The following is a 25522-nucleotide window of genomic DNA, read 5'->3' as shown; positions in this document are numbered from 1 at the left end:
GAATTATCATGCTATCAATAGATTTGCTCATTTCTGCAAGTTAATATAAGAAAAGCTACTCTGATCTTCAACAGAATGGAATGCTGCAGCAGCAGCAGCAGTGTAATTGGACTGCAATAGTTCCTCCTCTCCTATATTTCACTCACCAGATTTGTGTCTGTGTTCCTTACCTATTTTACTTAACACTTTATATTTATTAAGCTCTTAAGGAAATTGTTTCATTTATTCAGAGGAAACCGCATCTGAAAAATTAAAGACTTGAAAGTTGGTACTAACTACGAGTAAAGAACATGGCTTAAGAGTCTTTGCTAAACAGGTGAGACTATACTGCAGTTCAGGCTATACAAAATAAATACTATCATTAATAAAACAGGTACAGCATCTATAATACTAAGTACCAGGAAAAGAATTGTCTTCTTGGAACCTACACTCTAATCATTTGACAACAGAATAGCATTCCATAGCTTGATTAGGGCTAGATAACTAGGATTGGACAGAATATTAACATGCATTATTTATTTTCTTTTATTTAGCATAGACTTGTAAAGGATCATCTTCTCCAACTGGGACGAGTTTAGAAATGGAAGATTTTGAATGTCTAGATGTAAATCAGCCAGTAGGTTAGATTAGATCATATGCAACCCCTCTGGCATTAAAATCTATGAAATTGTATAACTGGGTAATTTTTTTTAAACTATACAACTTGGTTTGGTATTCAGTAGTTAAATCTGACAGTGTAATCTTTTAAACCCACTTTAAATTAAGATCTGTTGTTTTATATTACAGCAGAGCTACTGTATTAATGAAAAGATCCAATGGTTCTATTTTGTGTGTCAAATATTCTCATGTCTCTTCTAATTAAAGTTTCTAAAACTAAGAGGACTTCTCAGATCAATTTCAAAAGCCAGGCGTGTGGCAGCTACCTCACACAGCCACTTGCACTTGTGCTGAAGTCATCTACACACAGACATATAAATTTAAGCAGCCAGGAATTTTCTTCTCCTCTCACCCTCTTCCTCTCCAGTCCTCTCTTCTCTTTCACCACCAGAAAGGAAAAATGACACTTTCAATCTTATGTCCTCCTAGAAGGGCTCTCTAAACTTGTAGATTAGCAAAATCCCAACACTGCTAAATATTGCAAAACACGACATCTCCCCAGTATGAGTATACTGCTTTCAGTCCATAAGCATCCTTCTTTTCTTAGGGCCTATATTGAATTCCTTACTCGTCCTGAAGGAAGGGGGGAAGACAGAAAAGCAAAGCATGCATGCATTCAGGCAGGCTGGAAGGCCGGATTTACCTGGTTTATACTGGTATACTAGCCCTTCACCAGAGCTCTCTGTGGAGCCTGAATTAGCATCAGGTTCTTCCCTCTCCGAAACACACTCAGCACCGTTACGTAGAGGCTCTGCTTCCTGCTCTCCATTTTCTTCCACAACTTTTGCTTTTTTAAGTTCAGAAGTATCTCTTTCCAGGTGGAACCCATGGCTCATTTTATCCTGTTCAGATTCAGGTACTTTGTCACCTGAAAGTTCCTCTTCTGCTTTATGCTGAAGCAGAAGCAAGAGAGATTCTGATTAAAAACAACACCCTTTCCAAGACACTCCGTATGTGAAGCGGCTACATACTATTCACTACAGCACATTTGCTCAACACTATAATGTATATGTATCTTAAACTGTGACATGTACAACTACAATGAAACAGAGTAAATAAGATCATTTACTCAAAACACAATATCTCATTTTCTGAGGTAACCCATTGTCAATAAACTGTATGCCATTACTGCAGAGTAAAAACGGGCACCTGCTGACACCAAGGATGAGGCTCCTAGTACATCCACCTGTCAATCCTCATTGACAGGTGGATGTACTAGGAGCAAAGACTCATGCTTAATTCTGCAGATACAAGCAACATACTTGGTGCAACATACTTCTACAGTGGAAGGATGACAGAGCTGCAATAAAATGATTTGAGCGATGAGAGAAAGTTGTGGAACATATAGCTTGTCCACATGCAGGGTGCTCTCAGAAGAGACAATGAATAATGCTTCCATTTACCCGGTTTGGCTAAAGGCAGCCAGTTTTTCTAGTTGTGCTGATAAAGGACAGTTTTAATCAATCTGATTATAGGCTCTATTGATAACTCCCCCTTTTTCATGACTCTTCTAATTCTAGATTTCCCCAGATAATTTAAAACACATTTTGACAGTAACCCCACAAGAATGTAAACGTAATGTCGCTGGGCTCCCAGTAGCTTTCTCCAAAAAGTCATGCCAGTGCTGTCACTCATGCTGGACACCAGGGTTGTGTGTGCAGAACAGTTCAAATCAAACCATTTACAAACATGCCTTATGAGCAAAAGTTTTAGTTTAACTTTCAAGTTACCTTTGCATTCTTCACAGTGTACCAGACCATGAACAATTCCACCACTCAGCACGTTTAAAATTATTTACCATAGCATTTGACAAATAATAACTATAGTGGGTCAGTGCATATTTTAGAAGAACTGAAATAAATTTTCAAAATACATTTTTAAAACTATGAATGAGATATGTGGATTACTGTTGATAAATACAGTTATGAATACAACACTTATGTGCGGGAAGAGGATAAATACAATGCAACTATACTGACATTAGAACAGACCCCTGCCCCATGTCTCTCATTCCTTGGAAAAGCAGGTGCTGGGAATGCTGCAGTAGCAGCTCTTGTCATTCTACAGAGTCCATCACCCAAGCTGGAAAGTTTGATTGATAGGAAGGGTAGTAACCAAGATATGGACCTTTGGAGTAGCAAAAGCATGGTTAGGACAACTGGGGAAGAAAATAAGATATCACTGGCTGAAAAAGTAGTGAAAACGGAGAAGGTTTTTCTACCTTCAATATCTATGTATGAACTTCTCCCCACCCTTATCCTCAACTTAGTACCACAACATGTAAAAACGTAGTTACTGCTAAAGGACTGACAGCACAGAGCTGATAGCACATAGAAAAGAAGATGATGAACTGCAGAAACTAGTTTAACCAGCAATGTGAGGAGAGAAAACCCATCAAGACAAACTGAATGAAATTAATGCACTTGTATTTGTTTTTTGTTTGTCTCTGTACAAAGAGTAGAACTCTCTCAGACTTTCAACAGTTTCTGCACATTTAAACATGGCCTACATGGGAAGAGGACTCCAAAATGAGGCTTTCTGGTGGCAATAGTTGCAACTCCCTTTACTCTGCTACACATTACAGAAGTAACCTCATTAAGACTCCTAGTGTTCTGACCCTGAGCGACCACCACTGCCCTTTAAAAGTCAAAATCTGCCCTTGAAGATGTACTGCAATAATCCCATTGACGTCAACAGGACCTGTGCAAGTTCATCCAAGGGTTATCATCTATCCCTTAATACAGATTGTGGCCCGTATCAGACTACCAGAAAGAAGGACCTCACACCAGTGCAAACTTGAGAGAACAAGTAGAGGGAATCTCTGATTTGCTGAAAATTTTCTCTATTCATGTAGCTATTGTTGATATGCAGGTTTGCATGAAAACTTCAATGCTTTCACATCTAGGCTTCTCCTCCAGCTTGAGTCTGCCACGAAGACATAGTTCTTTGTTCATGACATCACAAATGCAGCATTGTGAAGGGGAAAGGCATGCTATGCCACTCAATACCAACATCTGAGGCTAATTATTGAGGATCTCTAATGGACTCCAAAGCGAGACCTGTGCAATCCTTCACTTGAACTACAGTAGTTATGATGTGTGACCCTGAGTGTGGGGAGGATATAAATTAGACAAAATGAATGCATATTTAGGTATCCAAAAGAGCTGCAGACTAGATATCTGTTTAAAGTATAATAGAGTATATCTGACAGTATGCCCCCACAATCAAGTCCATTTACACCCTCTAAGCTAAATGAGTGGTAGAGGGTTACACATTGTCTTGAAAGTAAGATATAGGAAGATTACACTGCCCCTTACCTCTGTTTCCGCCTCTAACACCTCCTCAGTGGCTTGGGTCCGATCTTTTGGTTTCTTCCACATCTTTGGTGCAGCTACAGCTGTTTGGGCTGCAATACAAGTTTACGCCCATTACTTACCAACACCAAATCATGGTTAGAATGGTCTGGTCCTGGGTACTACCTTCACTCTCACTTGGGCTTTGTTTTCAACCACATAGAAAAATAAAAATAGTTCTATAGAATGGTTTGGCTAAGATCCAAATGATCAGTTTTTACCAAAAAGCAGTGACAGCTAAATGGCCAGAGCAATGTTAGAACAAGACAGAATTTGTTTTACAAGCTATTTTTTCATACTCTAAGACAGGGGTGGGCAAACTACGGCCCACGGGCCACATCCAGCCCGCCAGCTGATTTAAAACAGCCCTCGAGTTCCCGCTGGGGAGCGGGGTCTTGGGCTTGCCCCGCTACCACACTCCAGCCCAGGAGAGGGGTCGGAGGCCACTCCATGCGTGCTGCGACTCCCGGAAGCAGCAGCATATCCCCCTTCCAGCTCCTACATTTAGGGGCAGCTAGGGGGCTCCGCGCACTGCCCTGTAAGCAGGTGCAACCTCCATAGCTCCCATTAGCCGCAGTTCCTGGCATAGGAGTCAGTGGGGGGACATGTTGCTGCTTCTAAAGCGCTGCCCGGAACCTGTACCTGTGACCCCCTTCCATGCCCCAACCTCCTGCCCCAGCCCTGATCCCCCTCCCACCCTACGAAACCCTTCAGTCCCAGCCCGGAGCACCCTCCTGCACCCCAAATCCCTCATCCCCAGCCCCACCCCAGAGCCCGCACCTCCAGCCAGAGCCCCCATTCCAACCCGCTGCCCCAGCCCGGAGCCCCCTCCCGCATCCTGAACTCCTCTTTTCTGGCCCCACCCCAGAGCCTTCACCCCCAGCAAGAGCCCTCACCCCCTCCTGCACCCTAACCCCAATTTTGTGAGCATTCATGGCCCCGCCATACAATTTCCATACCCAGATGTGGCCCTCGGGCCAAAAAGTTTGCCCACCCCTGCTCTAAGAAGTACTTTACAGAGCAAGGCGTTAACAACTGGCAATACAATAATAATGTAGGAAAATACACAGCAATACTTCATACATTACAATTGTTTGAAAGAGGACTATTATTGACCAGGATACTGGGTTATGCTTGATAGTTTTTTCCCAATGACTATCCTAAATTTTTTTAATTTCTACCTCAACAGCGACCAGAAACAAAGCAGAAGGAATCATGTTTTAATATCTCATCCAAAAGGATGGCACTCTAGATGTGCAACATCTCGCTGGCAACATGCTTATCTTTAATTATGTTTTTAATGAATTTCAAAAGCCAATTAATAATTCTTTTTATCATCACCAGCTGGTTGAATGTATAACATTCAATTTTTTTCCTCAAAAGTGAAAGACCACAAGGAATATTAATACTCAAGACAGACAAAATATATTCATCCAAAATCTCTGTGATCTGTAGAATCAGCTCTACCAGGCTTGGGAAACACACATATGCTTAACTAGAAGCATGCAAAGAAACCCAGTGAAACGAATGGGACTGCTCACATGCTTAAAATTAAGCAGGTACAAAAGTGGCCTCAATTGCTAACTTTTCTCTATAACATGTGTAGAACAACATGGCATGTACATACTTCAACATAAAACAATAAAATGGAATTAAGAGGCTTTACACACAGATTACTGAAGGGAGAGTGACTGAAGACAATGCACCAATACACATTAAGTATGGAACTGTAATTACATCCTAAGTTGTTGACATTTGTTCCTGAGGGCAAAAAGGAAATTGGGTTCATTAAGTTCCCAGTGCCCAAAAAGATACCTTGGTGGGTCAGTGGCTTGTTAACAGAGGTTAGTTTCACTATGGATTTTTGGAGATATAACTGGAATCAGCAGAAATTATTATAGCAAATATGGCAGTTGGAACATGGTATGTGACAAAATATACTGCTACAAATACTGAGACAGTTGCTCTCTCTATGGAAGATAACAAAGATGGCCATAGCAATATATACTAGGCTAATTAAAGTGGGATTCATAATATGAACATAAAAGTAAGCTCTTGATAAACAAAATATCCCAACTTCGTCTCGTTCTTTTATATAATGCATGACAATGCTGACAGCAATTTCATCTTAAATACCAGTTATAACTTGGTTGAAAAACATTACGTGCACATCAGCTGTAACTAGCCTGAACTTCTGAACAACAACTTTATACAACTACTGAACTTAACACAGTACTTTTCATCTGTAGATCTAAAAACACATTAAAAGGAGGGCAAATATCTACTTTACAGATGAGGAAACTGAAGTACAGCAAGAAAAATTTGTGACAAAGTGGGAATTTCCTATAATATTTTTATGATTCCTACATGTGCCGTTTCCCTTTGCATCGCTACCCAGTGGGTGTGAAAGGGCCAAAGCTGCTCCTGGAGCAGCACAGGAGACATGAGGTCTGTGTATCACCTCACTGTCTGGGGTGGAATGAAGGATCATTAAAAAACTGGTTGAAACTGATCCATACCAACAAAGAATCTAGAAAGACAATGAGAACTGACACCTAACAGCAGGAAACCTTGGCAGAAAGAATACATGAACTCAGCTGGAAAACAAAGGAGAAAGCCATCAGGTGGCTGGAGTAAAGGCTGCCCTTTGGGGAGAAACAGGCTCTCACCTGGGACTAAGGACAAGGGAGAGAGCCAGAGCCAGAAATTGAATGCTTCTCTGTGCTAACCTAAGGACTTGCAGGTTCTGTAGCCAGGTCACTAATAAATTGTTACCTTGCTTTGAAAAGGCTGCCTGCTCTTGCTGCAAATATTCACTGAAAGCATTGCACCCTAAAGGAGAACAGTACAAGTCTCCCACAGGAGTCTGTCTCAGCTGAATTCACTGCAGAGAGCTATGGAGAGAGACAGAGATTGCTGAAACCTGAAGGCCCAGTCTTGGAATCTCAAGAGGCCACAGGCCTGCCCCTGTGGAACTATGTGAGTCCTTGGGGTCCAGCACACTAACGCGGGTAACTCCCAATGGACAAGTCACATGCTGGGACATACATCATATCCTGAAGATCTATGATGAAAGTGACTTGCCTAAGGCCACCCAGCAGGTCTGTGGAAGAGCTGGACAAATAACCAGTCTTTTGACTCCCAGTCCAGTGCCATATTCACTGGACCATGCTTGTTAAGAAAATTTAAATTTAAATGTACTGAAGAACCTTGCTAATTATCAGTACTAGCTGGGAAGACTCATTATAAATGATTGAATATTGGAAAGAGAAGATGGGTGGGTTGGTCTTTTATTGAACCAACTTCTGTTGGTGAGAAAGACAAGATTTTGAGCTACACAGAGCTCTTCTTCAGGTCATAAACTCGTAGTGATAGGAGTGCTGTCTCTGCTATTAAAAGTTTGCTAACGTGGGAAGAAACTGACAGATTTTTCTGCAGATTATAAGAATCTGGTTTAGCAAAGTGTGGATATAAGTGAGAATCCACTGTCAGTGAGAGAATGCAAATAGTTTAAGCCCTACATTTCATCACCTACTGTGCTATAGTAAAGAATGTCCTCTGGGGTTTAGAAGTCAATTCATTATTTTATTTTATTTTATTTTAAGCAATTCCATGGAACTCAAACAAGAGTGCTCCCATCTTGCTGGCTCTGCAGAAGCAGCAATGAGCAGAAATCAAGACAAACATTTTCAGGCTTTCAAAGTGGTGCAGCTAACAAAAAGGTATTTAACAGTATCCCCCTAAAACTGCTGGCTGTTTGCAGATGAGAAATGCTGCTGTGAAGGGAAGCCGTCTCTGAAAACTTGGTCTTTTCAGATGAAAAGGAAACATTTTCTTAAAAGGAATCACTACGGCTTCTTGGGCTCCTTTCTCCCCCTGCCAGCTCAGACCACCCCTTTGTGACACTGAAAACATCCATACAGGCAATAATGAAGACCAATTAAAACCCAAGGAAATATAATCAACTTGATGTGTTTGAGTCGGCAAAGGTACTTATTTTCTTTCCATCACCTTTTCTCTATTACACGTGGAGTGTGCTAAACAGTCATTGTCAACATCATTTCATCTTCAAGAATATATTTTTTCACATCCTTGACACAAGGAATACAAGTAATACAAAAAGGACTCAATCCTGCAAAATGCTGAGCACGGACCTCATTGTGAACCGTGGGTACTCAACACTTTTCACAAGTGCTCAGCACCTGCCAGAACTGAGACATAAGTTATTCCCAATCTGTCACCGAACCTCTCTCTCGATGGCGTTTTTTAAATTTCATAGATCCATTTTCCTCCCATTAACTGCAAAGCCCATTGCACTATACTAGCACATTTAGAAGGTATCTACAACTAACATCAGAAGGATGGTAGGAAATAGATTAACTGTAATATTGTGTATTTTAGAAAACACGTCTCCATAAGTATTTTACACACACATAGCTTGTTGATAATTGCTCTGGAATGGCTTACTGTTACAACGTTGCGCCATGAAACAGAAGTAAATGTCTGACAATGCACAAAGTGGTACAACATATTTATTTAAAGCTTGATGCATCAGCCTTGTATTCCAATCCTACAAATGTCATTATCATTTTAAATATATTAATTGAGAGAGGACAAATGATTGTGTGGTGTTTTATTGGCATGAAGATGGTGGTGAAGTCACTAATGAATTATGCAGGTCATTATGCAGTGCCAATAAAATCTTTACAACCACTCTACCATGTGTTTCATATTTGCTGCATGGTTTATAGAGAAACTATTTAAGGCTCTGAAGTATTTTTACAATGAGATGCATTGTTACAATAGTTCAATTTCTGCCTGTAAAATCAAATCCCAATGGAATGCAAAGGGAGCTGGGCACCTAAATCCTTTAAGATACTTTGACAAATCCAGCCTGAGTCCAACTGGTCACAACGCTGAGGGAAAAGACAATGGTAACAAACAACTTACAGACCATTACAACATTACTTGAATTTATTTTACATACGTATGACAACTTCACAATTTTATGGTCTGATATCATGTGACCTTCCCTGGCTAGAAGTGTATGCAGTATGGGTCCCAAGGGAAAGCTGGGGATTTCTCCTTAAACTTGCCACTGGTGCAGCACAGAATCCTTCACCTCACAGAGCAATGAAATTTTGGACAGGAGAGAGAGAACATAAGAACAGTCATATTGCGTCAGACCAATGGTCCATCAAGCCCAGTATTCTCTCTTCCGACAGTGGCCAATGACAGGTGCTGCAGAGGGAATGAACAGAACAGGTAATCATCAAGCGATCCATGCCCTGTCGCCCATTCCCAGCTCCTGGCAAACAGAGGCTAGGGACACTACAGAGCATGGTTTTGCATCCCTGCCCATCCTAGCTAATAGCCATTGATGGACCCATCCTCCAGGAACTTATCTAATTATTTTTTGAACCTGGTATAGTCTTGGCCTTCACAAAATCCTCTGGCAAAGAGTTCCATAGATTGACTGTACATTGTGTAAACAAAAATACTTCCTTTTGTTTGTTTTAAACCTGCTGCCTATTAATTTCATTTGGTGACTCCTAGTTCTACTGTTATGAGAAGGAGAAAATAACACTTTCTTGTTTACTTTCTCCACACCAGTCATGATTTTATAGACCTCTATCATATCCCCCCTTAGTCGTCTCTTTTCCAAGCGGAAAAGTCCCAATTTTATTAATCTCTCCTCACACAGAAGCTGTCCTATAACCCTAATATTTTTCTTGCCCTTTTCTGTACCTTTTCCAATTCCAATATATCTTTTTTGAGAGGGGGCGACCACATCTGCACGCAGTAGTCAACATGTGGACATACCAGGGATTTATATAGAAGCAATATTATATTTTCTGTCTTATTACCTATCCCTTTCCTAATGATTACCAACATTTAGTTAAAAGAGGAGTACTTGTGGCACCTTAGAGACTAACTAATTTATTTGCGCATAAGCTCAACATTTAGTTAGCTTTTTTGACCGTTGCTACACACAAAGTGGCTGTTTTCAGAGAGTATCAAAGGGGTAGCCATGTTAGTCTGGATCTGTAAAAGCAGCAAAGAGTCCTATGGCACCTATAGACTAACAGACATATAGGAGCATGAGCTTTCGTGGGTGAATACCCACTTCTTCGGATGCATGAAAGCTCATGCTCCTATACGTCTGTTAGTCTATAGGTGCCACAGGACTCTGCTGTTTTCAGAGAATTATCCACAATGACTCCAAGATCTCTTTCTTGAGTGGTAACAGCTAATTTAGACCCCACCATTTTATATATATAGTTGGGATTATGTTTTCCAATGTGCATTATTTTGCATTTGTCAATACTGAATTTCACCTGCAATTTTGTTGCCCAGACATCCAGTTTTGTGAGATCCCTTTGTAACTCTTTGCAGTCTGCTTTAGACTTAAATATCTGGAGTAGTTTAGTATCATCTGCAAATTTTGCCACTTCATTATTTAAAAAACAGTTACCTACCTTTCATAACTGTTGCTCTTCAAGATGTGTTGCTCATGTCCATTCCATTCTAGGTGTGCGTGCACCCACGTGTGCAGTCGTCAGAGATTTCTGCCTTAATGGTAGCCATAGGGCCAGCTTTGGTACCCCCTTGAGTGCCGCGCTCATGCGTTGATATATCAGGCGCTGCCGGCCCTACACCCTCTCAGTTCCTTCTTGCCGGCAACTCCAACAAAGGGGCAGGAGGGTGGGTATTGGAATGGACATGAGCAGCACATCTTGAAGAACAACAGTTACGAAAGGTAGGTAACAGTTTTTTCTTCTTCGAGTGCTTGCTCATGTCGATTCCATTCTAGGTGACTCACAAGCAGTGTTCCCTCTAATTTTTACCACCCATATATGGAATGAATTTTGTTATGTCCACCAATATGGAGGTGATATGTGACACATCACCTCCATATTGGTGCACATAACAAAATTAATGTGGCTAAGTGGGGCCAAGGGTTTCAGAGTGTGGGAGGGGGCTCAGGGTTGGGGCAGAGGGTTGGGGTGCGTGAGGGATGAGGGCTCCATCTGGGGGTACGGGCTCTGGGGTGGTGGTGCAGTGGGGCTCCCCAGGGCTACGGTGGGGAGAGGACTTCCCCCCTGCTCTCTCTCCCCGCAGCAGCACCTGGGCTGGGGCAGGGAGAGGTGAATCTCCCTGCCGTGGCAGATCCAGGCCAGCCTAGGTTCAGGCCGGGGGAGGGGGCGCCTGTCGCCCGGCCACGGCAGGTTTGGTGCTGGGCTGGGTCGGGGTGTCTGTCCCCCGGTCACATCAGGTTCGACGCTGGGCTGTGTCGGGGCGGGGAAAGGGGTACCGCGGCAGGTCTGGGGTTTGGGGAGAGGCAGCTGTGTGGCCACACAGCTTAGAGGGAACTTAGCTCACAAGCAGAATCAATGGATGTAGCGGGGTGGTTACCCGCTCCTGCTCTGAGGGGGTTGAAACAGCCCAGGAGAGGGCTGTGGCTGGGGCAAGAAGCCTGGGCTGATTGGGGAAAGTAGGCTCAGCTGTGGCCATGCCCCAGTCAGGCCCAGCTGGCCCCTATAAGAGGCTGTGAGCCAGAAGCCCAGTCAGTCTCCCTCTGCTTGAAGAGGGAGAAGGGCTTGGCTACAGGGACCTAAGCAAGACACCTAGATTGGGAGCAGGGCTGGGGAAGGGCCAGGGGAGCTGGGAGCTCCAGCCTGGAAAGCCCCAGGCTGCACGCCTGACTATAGGCCGAATAGGTGCAGGGTTACAATGGGGCAGCCCATGGGTGGGCAGAGGCAGCAGGTCCGAACCCCTTTGCCTGTGATGAATGACTTATACTGCAGTCTGCCCCAGTGAATGGGGGCTAGATGGAGACTGGGCAGTAGCCAAGACTGAGGCGAAGTGGGGATAGTGGGTGGTGGTTCCCCTGGGAGGGGGAGACCCAGAACTGTGGGGGTACTGCCAGGGGGCAGCGTCCAGTTAAAGGGGCACTGGGATCCTGGGAGGGACACGGGGGCCAGCAGTGGTGGCGAGACACCGGCTTGAAGAGGGCGCTCCGGAGGCTGGATGCTAATTCCCGAGGACAACCAGCAGGAGGCGCTGCCGGGTGAGTCTGCGCACACCTACAATGGAGTTGGACTCAGAGTTCACAGTCTTGCAGCTTGCAGCACTGCTTGGCCCGAACACGCTGTTCTGAGGCCCAATACATGAACCTTTTCCATTTGGCTAGGTTAGTCGCTCTGGTGAAGGGTTTCCTGCTACCCAGCAAGACCTGCTGAACATGGGCCGAGCATGCCCATTTGTCCACACTTAGCCATGCAGTAGCCAAGCCATCAAGTGCAGCTCTGCCAGGTTCGGGTGCAAAAGGCTGCCGTAGTTCTGGGACAGCAGATCCGGCCAGAGGGGCAGCTGCAGTGGGGCGGCTACCGAAATGCTCAATAATGTGCCTAACAAGTGCTGGCAAGGCCATGTGGTGGCTACTAGGATAATTCTCGCCCTGTCTTGCTCGATCTTCACAAGGACCCTGTGAATCAACGGCACTGGTGGGAAGGCATACATCAATGCTCCCAACCAAGGAATGAGAAAGGCGTCTGACAGGGAGTCCCTGTCCATCCCCCGGATCAAACAAAACACATGGCATTTTCTGTTCTGCCTGGGGAGTCCCGCACCCCTGGAAGATTATGCTGACCACCTCCAGATGGAGCGACCACTTGTGGGCGAGACAAGGAAGTCCTGCTGAGATGATCTGCCAAGACATTCCTGGTTCCAAGCAGGTCTGTGGCTATCAGTTGAATGGCATGCTGCACACAATGGTGGAGAGCTTCTTGACAAAGGGCCGAAGACCTGGCACCGCCCTGCCTGTTGATGTAATATATCACGGTGATATTGTCCATCAGGACCTGCACCACATTTGCCCTTCAGGTGGGGCAAGGAAGCCTGGTAGGCCAGGCGAACTGCTCTGAGCTCCCTGACATTGATGTGGAAGGCCAGATCATCCTGCAACCAGTGGCCCTGGGTGCTCAGCTCGCCCAGGTCTGAAGCATCAGAGACCAGGGTCAACGATGGGGATGGGGTTATGAGGGGGACTCCCTCCAACACCGGTCCGGGGTCTAACCACCAATCCAGTGACAACCTGATGTGGTCTGGCACCCTGACTACCAGGTCTAGGTCATGCACGTTGGGTATGTAGACCGACACCAGCCACGCTTGCAGAGGCCGGAGATGGAGCCGAACATAGCTGACCACATATGTACACATGGCCATGTGGCCCAACAGCCGCAGGCAGGTGTGAGCTGTGGTGAGCTGGTTGTTCTTTACATGGGAGATCACGGCCGATATGGCCTGAAAATGCGCTTCCGGAAGGAAGGCTCGGGCTTGTGTGGAGTTGAGAACCGCGCCAATGAACTCTATTTGCTGGACAGGCATTAAGATGGATTTTTTTCTCATTTATTAACAGGCCCAGGTCGTAGCAAGTGGAACGCATCAGATTGAGGCTCCTCTGCACTTGCTCCCGAGACCTGCCTTTGATGAGCCAGTTGTCAAGATATGGGAAGACCTGGACCCCTTGATGTCTCAGGTAAGCAGCCACTGGCGCCATACATTTTGTGAACACCCCTGGGGCCGATGAGAGGCCAAAGGGCAGTGCCGTGAATTGAAAATGGCATCTGTTCACTATGAAATGGAGGAAATGTCTGTGACCTGGGAATATGGAAATAAGCATCCTTCAAGTCGAGGGTGGTGTACCAGTCTCCCGGATCCAGAGAGGGGGGTGATGGAGGCCAGGGAGACCATGCAAAACTGCAACTTTCTGAGAGACTTGTTGAGGTGATGTAGGTCCAGAATGGGTCGGAAGTCCCCTTTTGCTTTTGGGATTAGGAAGTAGTGGGAATAGAACCCTTTTCCCTTCAGGTCCCGAGGGAACTCCTCCACCGCCCCCAGGTAAAGGAGGTTCTCAGCCTCTTGGATGAGTAGTTGCTCGTGAGAAGGGTCCCGGAAGAGGGGGGGGGGCGAAAATTGCAAAGTATAGCCCCGAGATACTATGTCCAGCACCCAGTGGTTCGAGGTGACCCGTGACCAGGCCGAACGATAGGGACGAAGACGGTTGAGGAAAGAACAAGGTGGATCTGGGGAACTGACTGGGTGTTGCTCTCGAGCGCACCTACATGCATCTGACGAAGTGGGTATTCACCCACGAAAGCTTATGCTCCAATACATCTGTTAGTCTTAAAAGTGCCACAGGACTCTCTGTTGCTCTTTCAAAATGAGCGCTTCTGGCCCCTGGGATGCTTGGCTGGATGGCGAGGGTGAGTGGGAGGAGGAAGGGTGGCAACAACTAAAGCTCGTTTCTCTATCCCTTCTCCTTGCAGACCCTTGACGAGGCTGTCACGGTCTTCATGGCAGAGGCGGCCGGAACTAGTTCCATGCAGACTGTGGCATATGCATGCCCAGCGAGTGAAGGGTGGCCCCAGTGTCCTTTAACCCATGCAGCCTCGCATCAGTCTGCTCCAAAAAGAGACCATTCCCATCAAATGGAAGGTCCTGGATAGAGGTCTGCATCTCTTGGGACAGACCAGTGGTGCGAAGCCAGGAGCTGCACCTCACAACCACTGCTGCCGCAACCATCCTAGCCACTGAGTCTGTCGCATCCCATGCCATCTGGAGAGAGCACCTAGCATCCACGTTGCCACTAAAGGGGGCGCCACAGCTGGTCCTATGGATACCGCTAAGGCAAAAAATCTACAAAAATATGGGCACATGCACACACACAATGGAATAGACATGGGCAAGCACTCAAAGAACCACCCTTTTTCCAGATCATTTATGAATATGTTGAATAGGATTGGACACAGTACAGACCCCTAAGGGGATATCACTATTTACCTCTGTCCATTCTGAAAACTAACAATTTATTCCTATCCTTTGCTTCCTATCTTTTAACCAGTTACTGATCCATGAGAGGACCTTCCCTCTTATCCCATGACAGCTTACCGTGCCTAAGAGCCTTTGGTGAGGGACCTTGTCAAAGGGTTTCTGAAAATCTAAGTACACTATATCCACTGGATCTCCTTGGTCCACATGCTTGTCGACCTCCTCAAAGACTTCTAGAAGATTGGTGAGACATGATTTCCCTTTACAAAAAACATGTTGACTATGCCCCAACAAATCATGTTCATCTATGTGTCTGATAATTCTATTCTTTACTATAGAAAGAAGAAATTTCACATGTTGGGGAAGAGGGACAGAAGAAAACATGCCATTTTAAAAAACAATTTATTCGTGAAGATCCTCAGAGATTTGAAATGTTAGAAATAGTCCTTGTGGAGTTTGATTATTAGGTAGAGTGAAGGTGAGGTGGCCAAAAGCCCACGGTGAATTGAATTAATTGTATGGATATCACCACAACAGGCAAGTGGTACATGTGATTGCATTTTTGTACAAACATTATACATTCAAACACATACACACACCTTTTAGCACAGTATACACTGCACACTGGCATACTACAAAGTTGCAATATGCAATCTATTACAGTTATTGTTACATTAATGACATTAAATGTAAATTACTCACCCATTTGCCTGGAGAGAGAGATATTTTTTGTTTGTTTGTTTGTTTGTTTTTTTAATGAGTAAAGTAGCATTACTTTTTCATTATTATGGGAGTAATGTTTGTATCTGGGCTGGTAAATTTTTGTGATAATATTGCACATCTGGTTTAACAGTAATTTAAATACCCCATGCACCAAGGCTCTCTGTTCCACAACTATCATTTAGGGTCCAGAAAACCACTGGAGAAAACAAACAAATATATGATGGCTGATTTCTTATGACATAGTATCTCGTGTTCTTCCACTCCTCATTCATAAAGAGAACTGTCAGAATACAAATAAGTAACTACATAATTATACTGGATGAAGTGAGATGTTCCATTGCAACGGAAAGTAGAGTTAAACTGGAATGTGGAGCATGGACATCATTCTCCATTGCCTTGATCTTTTGAAGTGATTTATATCTTACAAAGTAGATGTAAAAAGTTACCATTCTGGTTTGCTAGCATTTTACAGCCAATTAGCACAGAAAGTCTGTGCCCTTAGAAGGAACCAAGTATTGACGTTCTGCCTGCTTTGGTGTAGGGGAGCAGGAGGCGAGCATATGCCACACTGCCTTGCAGTATGGCACCGCCTTGCAGTATGGCAGTGTGGATGGATAAGGCTGTATGAGAGGGACTGGGAAGTTGAAGGATGTCCAGGAATTGGTCCTGAGGGTCTTGAACATCTTCCACCGGAAGGTTGAGGGCAGTAGCCATGCGATGGAGCAGGGACTGATATTGTGTGTGATCATCCGGATGTGAAAGGGATCACGGAATAAGGGCATCGTCTGGTGACGAAGTGCCCATAGGGATGGGTGGTTCTGGAGGTGCGGTCAGGACCGGCGGTGCCGATGGAGCAGGAACATCCAAGGGTTCATCCAGGATGGTGGCTGTATGGGAAGGAGATGCACGGTGTGGGCGATGTGTACCATGATGATGCTAGGGATCCCATGACGGCCAGTTAGGTCAGGAGTATGGGTTGCCATGCATCAGCGGTGCCTATGGGTATCGGGACCAGGAGTCAGACACAGGAGTGTAGTCCAGAGGGTGCCGAGGATCAGGACTGTCAGAGCGGGCCGGGGAAAGGGCCGTGTCCGAGTCGGTAGATCAGCCAAGGGTTCTGGAAAGAGAGGAGCTGTCGGCACTGGTGGGACCGATGCTGCCAGGCATGGTGGAGGAGGATGGTTGAAGAGCAAGAGGGGCTCATATGTCCCGGAGCCAGTGGAGAATGATGGAGGACAAGGGGTTCATTGATTAGAGAAGGGAGTCCGGAGCACAGCAGAGTACCTGCGAAGGGTAATATAAGTTCCGCCAACTGTGTGAGAGGCGATATACAGCCTGGAGTGCATGGGACTGGGTGCATCAAGCCCGAGGGTCCCAACGGAATTGACGGTGCCAGGAGCGAGGTAGAAGTTGCTGCTGCCGGAATAGATGGGGCCGATGGTAAATGGTGGAATTTGAAGCGGTGTTCCGTGTGCACTCTCTTCGGGCCCAAAGTCGAAGCCAGACCTTCTGATGCAGCATGCGACTTCTCATCTGACCAATCCCGGTTCGTGGAGGAAATGCGTCGTTTTGAGGCGGTCACAGTCAGGGAGCCGCCCTTGTGCCTGTGCTTCTTGTGCATGTGGTGGGTCTTTAGTGGGTGTGGCAGTGCTGCATATGAGGAACCCGGTGAGGCACTTACCACCGGTGATGGGCGTCACTCTGGTGGTTCCGTTGGAGCCAGGTCTTGTTGAGCACGTGGGCACATTGCCTCCTCCATTAAAAAGTTACGGAGATGAAATTCATGACCTGCTCGGGGCTGTGATGGAAATGAGTGGCAAATGGAGCAGCAGGAAACTATATGGGCTTCACCCAGGCAGTAGAGGCAACAGGTGCTCTTGTCGCTCACTGAGAAGGAGCAAGGGCACAAGGTGCAGTTTTTGAAGCTAGCTTGATGGGACCGGGCCGGGAAGGGTGGAGAAGTCCCCAAAGGGAAAAGTCCAATAACTTAACTATATACTAAGAATGTACAACTAACTAACTAAAGAGGAGGAAAATGGGAACTATATATAGTTACAAAGGGTTGAACACAATACTCTTAGGTGACTAAGAGCACATAGGAACAAGGGGTTCCAACTGTGGCCATGTTCCAGAGGGAACTGGAGTGGTGTCAACCCGCACAACATCTTAAAGCCTTGGATGCGCCACGTGCCGATGCATGACGCAAGTGGGAGGGGAGGGGAGGGGGGTAAACAGACATTACTAAGAACAGTTCCGGCTCTGGCGCATGGTGCGCATGCACACCAGCATTTGGAATTCATATAAGGACCAGCACTTGAAAAAGAATCAGAACTTCAAGAAAGGTTACACAAAACCTGAGAAATACTTTTTTCCATATTCCTAAAAACATTTTTTCAGAGACTGTGTTGGGCTATTTACCAATAATGAAATTAAAGCATTAAAATTAAAATCTTCATTATAAAAAAACAAAATGTTGTATATAAAAATTTAGAGTTTAAACTGTGGTTCATCTAAAAGCAAACTACAATCCTATAATTTAGGAGCTGATCATATAAATTGTTACTTACACGAGTAGTCCTATTCCACTATTGAACCAATGAAGAAATTAAGTGTGTGTTATGAAGTGGCTTAGACTGAGAGAAGACTGTTATTGCAAGAGCAATGAAAAATTTAAAACAGGAGAAGGCAGAAGAAAATTATTAACTAAAAAATATATCTCATGTTATACGGATGGTGAAGAGCCTGTTTAGATCCAGCATGCAAATTATTTACAAGAATATGGCATCATTTTCCGCCATCTCACAGCTTTTCACAGAAGTAATTTCATATCAGAAAATAATACAGTAAATGTAATTAATTAATGCCATTACACATTTATAGATGCATTTGTGAAAGGGTAAAATATAAATAGAGAGAAAATCGTAATGATTTTTTCCTGTTCAAGTTCACTTTGTCTCTGTACATAACAGGTTTTAGAACCCCTTAGGAACTTCTGATGCAGGGGCAGTCAATTGTTTTTTGTCATGGTCCACATTTCTTGGTCAAGGTGCTGACTCCAGAGAACATAATATAAAAAAACAACAATAATAAGTAAATAAAAGATTTCAGGGTCTGTTCTAAAGTCTCTGGCAGTCCGGATTTGGCCCACGGTCTGCCTATTGACTACCTCTGTTCTGATGCCTAAAACTTGAAAGCTGAAGTGGTCTATCTGTGACTGAAACTCTTCTGAAAGTAGCAGTAGGACCAATGCAGAAGGAGAGGTCTAGAAGTGAAAGGTAACTACTGTAAGCGTAATGAAATTACAGGTAAAATTTTGCCCACAGATACTTCACTCTAATCTAATGGGAGCCACATTTGATCATCCAAGGACAGAATCTGGCCCTATAGGTTTCAGGCTGGCAGGCTTTAAAATAACTATGATTTGGGAAAAAATAATGTGTAATATCAGAAAAATCTTTAAATTTTTCTCATTTCCTCTTGTCCTTCAATAACAAAAAATGAACAAACTTTTTCAGTTTCATGTAAAGAATATTTTACACAATTAACGCTCCCCCTCCCCCAAAAACACACACACAAACCTTGCAGTAAGCACTGTTGATTAATGGAAATAACACACTTAGGTGCTTTAGCAATTACCTATTACCTATTAAACAAACCTATGCATATCATACCCAACATTACTTTAGAATAGCTAAATCCAAATCATCCACTGATTCACAATTTTTCCACCCTTTCAGAAACAATAACCTTCCACATAAAATGAAGCAAATGCAGCAAATAAAAAAACCTGGTTGAACTAATCTATTTAAATATCAGGGGGTAGCCGTGTTAGTCTGTATCACAAAAACAACAAGGAGTCCAGTGGCACCTTAAAGACTAACAGATTTATTTGGGCATAAGCTTTCATGGGTAAAAAAAACCTCACTTCTTCAGATGCAACTTTAAAGTTAGAACCACAAAGTTCTTATAGGAAAGTTTAAACCAAATGTAGTTAACAATTCTGGGACAAAAATGCAGGTTGTAGAAGTAATTACAGAGGTTTTGCATCTAATTTCTGGGTTCCAAATCATTCATAAATAATTTTCAACCTTCCTGGACTACTATGTATAGTTTTGGGTTGTTTTTTTTTAAATACAGGAATATTGAAATATGGTATAACCATAAAGTCTCTTGAACAGGGAAGACCATTTTGGTTACGTGACAGGGTATATTGTAACCAGGGCCGGTGCAACCCATTAGGCGACCTAGGCGGTCACCTAGGGCGCTAGCATTTGGGGGGCGGCATTTCGGGTCCTTCGGCGGCGACCGGATCTTCGGCCGTCCCGGTCGTCGTCGGCATTTAGGCGGAGGGAGCTGGGGCAGGGGGGCGCGGGGAGGGCCGCCTGCAGCAAGTAAGGGGGTGGGGAGCGGCATGCAGGGGAACTCCCCGCCCCAGCTCACCTCTGCTCCGCCTCCTCCCCTAAGCACGCCGCCCCGCTCTGCTTCTCTCCCTCCCAGGCTTGCGGCACCAAACAGCTGATTGGTGCCGCAAGCCTGGGAGGCGGGAGCAGTGGAGCGGCGATGGCGTGCGCGGGGAGGAGGCAGAGCAGAGGTGAGCTGGGGCAGGGAACTGCCGCAGGGCTCCCTGGGCCGGGGGGATCTGCCGGGGGGGGGGGGGGGGGGGGGGGGGGGGGCCGCCCCGGGGCGGGGGGGGAAGGGGGGGAGGCGCAAGGTGGAAGTTTCGCCTAGGGCGCGAAACATCCTTGCACCCGCCCTGATTGTAACATTACTTTTGTAGTGGAAATGGATGCACTGTTAATTAAGTTAGGATGGGTAGATCTAGTGTGTTACACTTGGCATTTCAGCCATCTAAAGCACATAAATTTTCAACTCACTTATCACTTTCAGAAATATCATTTTTTTGACATTGTTGTCCAAAACGCAAGGCTACGAAATAGCTTGCTCAGAAGGTTCACTCTCAAGAATTCAAGGACTGATGAATATTACAGCTGGTTTTGGTGCAGGATGACAAATCAAAAGGAGCTGGTTGTTCAGCCAGCCAGCTGATGTTAGAGAGAAGGAGAGTGATGTCTTTCAGGTTTCCTGGCTGGACACACATAGGATGCAGTTCTGTCCCCTGCCCCCATTGAAACAAAATAAACCAGTAGCTGATATGAAGTGAACAAATCCTAGGATATATTTAATAAATAACACATTCTTATGGAACATCTAATAACCTATCATTTATATGAAGATCAGAGTTACATAATATAACAAACAGTAATAACCTCATTAGTTTTCCTGGATGTGCTTATTAATAAGGATTAACATTCTCTGATTAAACCAGTGGTGATTTGGTACATGCTAGATGCAGGGGTGGGGACAGAGGGAAGGTGAAGGAACAACACTGGGGACAGAGGGAAGGTGAAGGAACAACACTGATTAACAATTGTACCCAAATTACCCCCCTTTCCCTCTGTCCTCAAGTTTAATGCATGCTGGACCACAATGTCAAGAACTTACCTGCTACAGGGTTCTTCCTGGAGTTTAAATTCTGAGACGCTGCATTCTCCTCTGGTTGCCCATCTGCTTCTACCTCTTCTTTGTTTTGAGTATCTTTTACAACTTCATTAAGGGTAGTTCTTCTGCTCTCCTCTCCATGTAAATCTCCCTGAACAGCAGGGAGGGAAATTGGAGGAGGAGAGGAAGGAGGTGTTGTAGTGGTAACAGCAGCAGAAACAGGAATAGGAGGAGTTAGAGGAGGAGAGGGAGAGGTGGAAAGAGCAATGGAAGATGGTACACTTTCCACTTCTGCAGGAAAGCCTTCCAAAATCTCCAATTCAACAGTCAATGGTGCAACTTCCTGTTGAACTATTTCTGCTATGCCGTTTGTAGCAGTTACTTTTTCATTAACTCCATTAATTTCATTAATTAGATTAGTACTAGCAGTCACTGGAATATCACTAGTTGCTACAGTACTAGGCTCCTTGCACATGTCAGCATCAGCCTCTTCTGTTGGTGAAAGGTCTGATTCTTCTGTGCAGGGTGTGGCATTGGATATAGGCATTGTTTCCTCTTTCGGGGAAGTTAGTTCACATCTCTCCTCTGAGTCAGCTGTGAATGCAGATTTACTAGAAACAGCAACAGCAGCAGTAACAACTGCAATAGGAACAAGAGGGACTGGCGATGCAGCAAGAGGAATTTCTGGTGGTGATTCCACTGAGGCAGCCTCAGATGTCTGGTCAGCTTGATCTTTTTTCTCCCCACTAGGCTCTGGTCTGAGGACTGGGGAAGGAGATTTTAATACTGGATCTGGTTTTGGCTTCTCTTCTACGGAAGAAAAAAAACAACAACATTACAAGGACAGATTAGTTTACCAATTTAGTTTTAACTAGCCATGCTTAGGGTCCTTTTAATTGCCCCACCCTGGGTTCTGTCCATTATTCCAGGAGCTCCTTGGAAGAACTGCAGAAGCAGCAGCTAACCTTTAAATCTAAAGTGAGAACCAAGACTCTCAGAGAACTTTAATATTTAATGGACAGTTGAAGTTTTAAGAACAAAAGTCTTTTCAAGAAATCACCCTTCTCTTCAGCAAAACATACTTAGAAACCTTAACTACGGAAGACATGTTTGTTAATTTTGGAAACCTACAGAGGTTTTGTTGCTCAAAACAGGACTCTTCTTCATAAAAATGACAATGACCACAAAACAAAAATAAATGTAAGTTAAATGGAAGAGGACAGAACGGGTTAGTGGACAGAGTGTAACACTGAGACCCAGGAACTATAACATTCTGAAATTCATTCTAAAAATGAATCACTCTGTGGCCTTCAGCAAGTCACAGCTCTAGCTTTCTCTATTTGTAAAATAGGAATACTACTATTTGCCTACTTGAGTAGAGTGTTGTGATGATTAGTAATTTGTTTATTGCTTTAAGGATGCAAAACACCATGCTATTATTAAGAAGTGAGATAATTTGACAAGTAATAAAACAAACTATCTTAAGTTTCTAAATTCCTCAGACCTTCAGGATATCAGAAAAGACTTATTACACTCTACCCTTACACTTTTGTTTTAAATTCTAGCAGTGAAAATTAAAATTTATCCCAAGTAAAACTGAAAATGAAGGGGATTTAAGTATGGCTTCCACTGAAGAGAGGTTCTATTTCATTTTGAGGTATGCTGGTGAAAGACATCAGTCTGGGTTGGAAAAAGTAAGATGAATTACCTTATCGTAATGCATTATTTGAGATGTGTGGTTCTTATGGGTATTCACTGTGGTTGCACATGCACTCTATGTGCCTGAGATCAAAAGATTTTTCAGTAGCAGTTGGTCCACATCTGTGCCCTACACCTCCCTGTGCTCTGAACCAAGGGCATAAAGGGCACCGACCACCTCTCCAGTTCCTACACTACAGTGAATAAAGTGAGGATTCATGCAGAGGGGACGGAGGGAAGGTCATGAATACCCACAGGGACCACACAGCTCAAACTCCAGTTACTATAAGGTAAATAACCTTTCCTTTTGTTTTTGAGTGCTTGTCCCTAAGGGTGTTTACTGTGGGTGACTCCCAAGCAGTACTCATTGAGGAGGACGGTGTGAGGAAGTATGTTACACCACAGATAGAAAGATCGTTGAACCAAAGGAGGAATCCACGGATGAAGCTTGAACAAGGACATAAGGCTTGAACAAGGGCATAAAGTCTAGTCCCATGTCGCTACTCTACAGATTTCTAAGAGGGGAATTCCTTGCAGAAATTGAGCAGCCCTGACACCTGTGGGGAAAGGACTCTATGAGCTCATAGCAAAGGAGGATGTAGCACAAAATCTATTTAAAGGGTCTTTACAAAGAGACGGGCTTTCCCTTCATTTGCTCAGTAATGGAAACAAAGAGTCTCAGATTTCCCAAAGGGCTCTGTCCTTTGCAAATAGCAGGCTAAAGCTCTGTGGACACCCAGTGAATAGAATCTTCTGTATCCTTGTTGATGTAAAATTCTGGGTGGAAAAAGAGGAAGTGGACAGTTCGATTCAAGTGAAAATCAGAGTGAACCTTAGGGATGAACTTGGGATGAAATCTCAAGGACACTTTATCCCTGTGAAAGATTAAGTAGGGAGAGTCCGCCATGAGGGCCCTGAGCTCACCCATTCTCCTGGCAGAAGTGATTGCTGGTAGGAAGGCCATTTTCATAGAAAGGTGTAAAACAGAAGAAGTGGCCAAAGGCTTGAATGGCAGGTTCATAAGCACTGACAGTGTCAGGTTCAGGTCCTAGGCAGATATAGGTTTTAATACCAGGGGAAATGTTCTGATGATACCTTTTAAGATCCTCAGAGTTGTAGGATAGGTGAAAACAGAGCAGTTCTCCACCAGGGGATAGAAGGCATTAGTAGCTGCTAAATGTATGCACAGTGAACTAATGGAAAGACTCGATGCCTTTATGGATAGATAGTCCAGAGGGTCCTGGGTTCCTCTGGAGGTAAGTGACATTGCTGATAGCAGAGGGAGAACCGCTTCCATTTGGCAGTATAATGCTTCCTTGTAGAGGATTCCCTATTTTTATTAAGGATGGATTGGATCTCTTCTGAACATGATCTATTTGTTGTCTATCCAAAATCTTGGGATGGACTCGGAATGGTGTAAAGAGCTGCTTTTGGGCACTACATGACAGCGTATAACAGTTTGGGAACTACACTCAGGGACTAGTCTAGCACCTCTATTCATTCACACATGGAACAAGACCAAAACCATTCTACCACCCAGAGAAATAATTTTTACAAAACTATTAAAAAGTGGATATTTTGAAATACTAAATTTATTCATTATGAATCATTAAGAAATAAATGGGATCTCCAAATGCTGGAATAGCCAGAAGTAATATGTTTCAGCGCTCCTATCGAGAGTGACTTCACTGTGCTTTGCACTGCTACAATTCTAAAATTGCATTATGTTCCCTCAGAATAAATATAGAATTAGATATGACCAAAGATAATGGAAAATTTGTTACCCAACAATTTCCTTTCTGGGACTGATCTCTCCTCCAATCGGAGACACTCAAGCTAGACTTCTTTTCCTAAAATATACAAGATGCAGTTCAGACTTGTCCATGAGGTTCCAGGGCTCAGCATTACCTTCATGTAGGCAAAAAAGCCTATGGCAGGCTAGGAGAATAATTTATTCCTTTAGATGAGTATCCCATCTTGTTTAGGAGATGCCATTCATAAGCCACGCTGTCAGGTTCAAATAATAGAAGGGGGCCCTGAGATAAGAGAGGAGATTTTGTCTGGGATAATGAGAATGGCCATAGCTTCCTCTTTCTTGATCTTTGGAATTACTCTTCCTAGTAACAGAAGAGGAGAGAAAGCATATAGAAACAGATTCAACCCTCCTTGAGTCAAAGCATCTTTTCCCAGTGATTTCTGGTCTGCTTTTCTGATGAAGAAAGGCCTTATTTTCACATTTTGACTGAATGTGAACAGGTCCACCTTGATTCAGGGACTACTCTGAGTTGTTTACCTGCCGACAGGGTAGCCAGCTTGCATTTGTGTTGCAAATCCCTTTTATGTGGCTCATCTTAAGGGAGGCTAAGTGACACTCCATCCAGGAGAGGATCTGCATTGCTTCCAGGTTTAGACATAATCTCAATATTTTAGGTTTTTGTACATGTTTTTGTGATTAAACCAAGACATGCACTTTTCTCAGGTGATCAGAGAAGTGCTGAACAGCCCACCTGAATTCTCTTACCGCTACGAAACTGATGCTCTAAATCATCTCTGAGTTCTACTTCTACTATTACAGGGATTTCCTGCTTCCGTCACCTGGGGGACTTGATCACACTGGGCAGCATCTTTACTTTTCATTACCTTGCTTGGGAATCATTCCAAGCCCATAAGAGGAATCTCTGAAGTTCTTTCATGGGCACTCTTGCCCATGGAGTAATCGCTATGCATGAGAATAGAAGATCAGGGAGCTGCATAAGACA

General features: G+C 44.2%; 1 protein-coding gene across 2 annotated transcripts in view; it reads right to left on the bottom strand.

Moving 5' to 3' along the window:
• The window catches only part of EIF4G3 (eukaryotic translation initiation factor 4 gamma 3), a 399442-nt gene that overhangs the window by 105816 nt on the left and 268104 nt on the right, over positions 1-25522 (bottom strand). The window contains exons 13-15 of one of the 2 annotated variants that reach the window (XM_026659916.2): positions 21069-21875; positions 3975-4063; positions 1301-1550 (exon numbers count right to left, since the gene is read on the bottom strand). In XM_026659916.2, coding sequence (XP_026515701.1) covers positions 1301-1550; positions 3975-4063; positions 21069-21875 — 1146 coding nt within the window. Of the gene's footprint in view, positions 1-1300; positions 1551-3974; positions 4064-8625; positions 9252-21068; positions 21876-25522 lie in introns of those variants that run through there. The other variant, XM_026659925.2, reaches the window with a different exon arrangement.

Source organism: Terrapene carolina, unplaced genomic scaffold (assembly GCF_002925995.2).
Source record: "Terrapene carolina triunguis isolate 2854851 unplaced genomic scaffold, T_m_triunguis-2.0 Scaffold714, whole genome shotgun sequence".
NCBI lineage: Eukaryota > Metazoa > Chordata > Testudines > Emydidae > Terrapene > Terrapene triunguis.
This window is presented reverse-complemented; position numbering and strand designations above follow the sequence as displayed.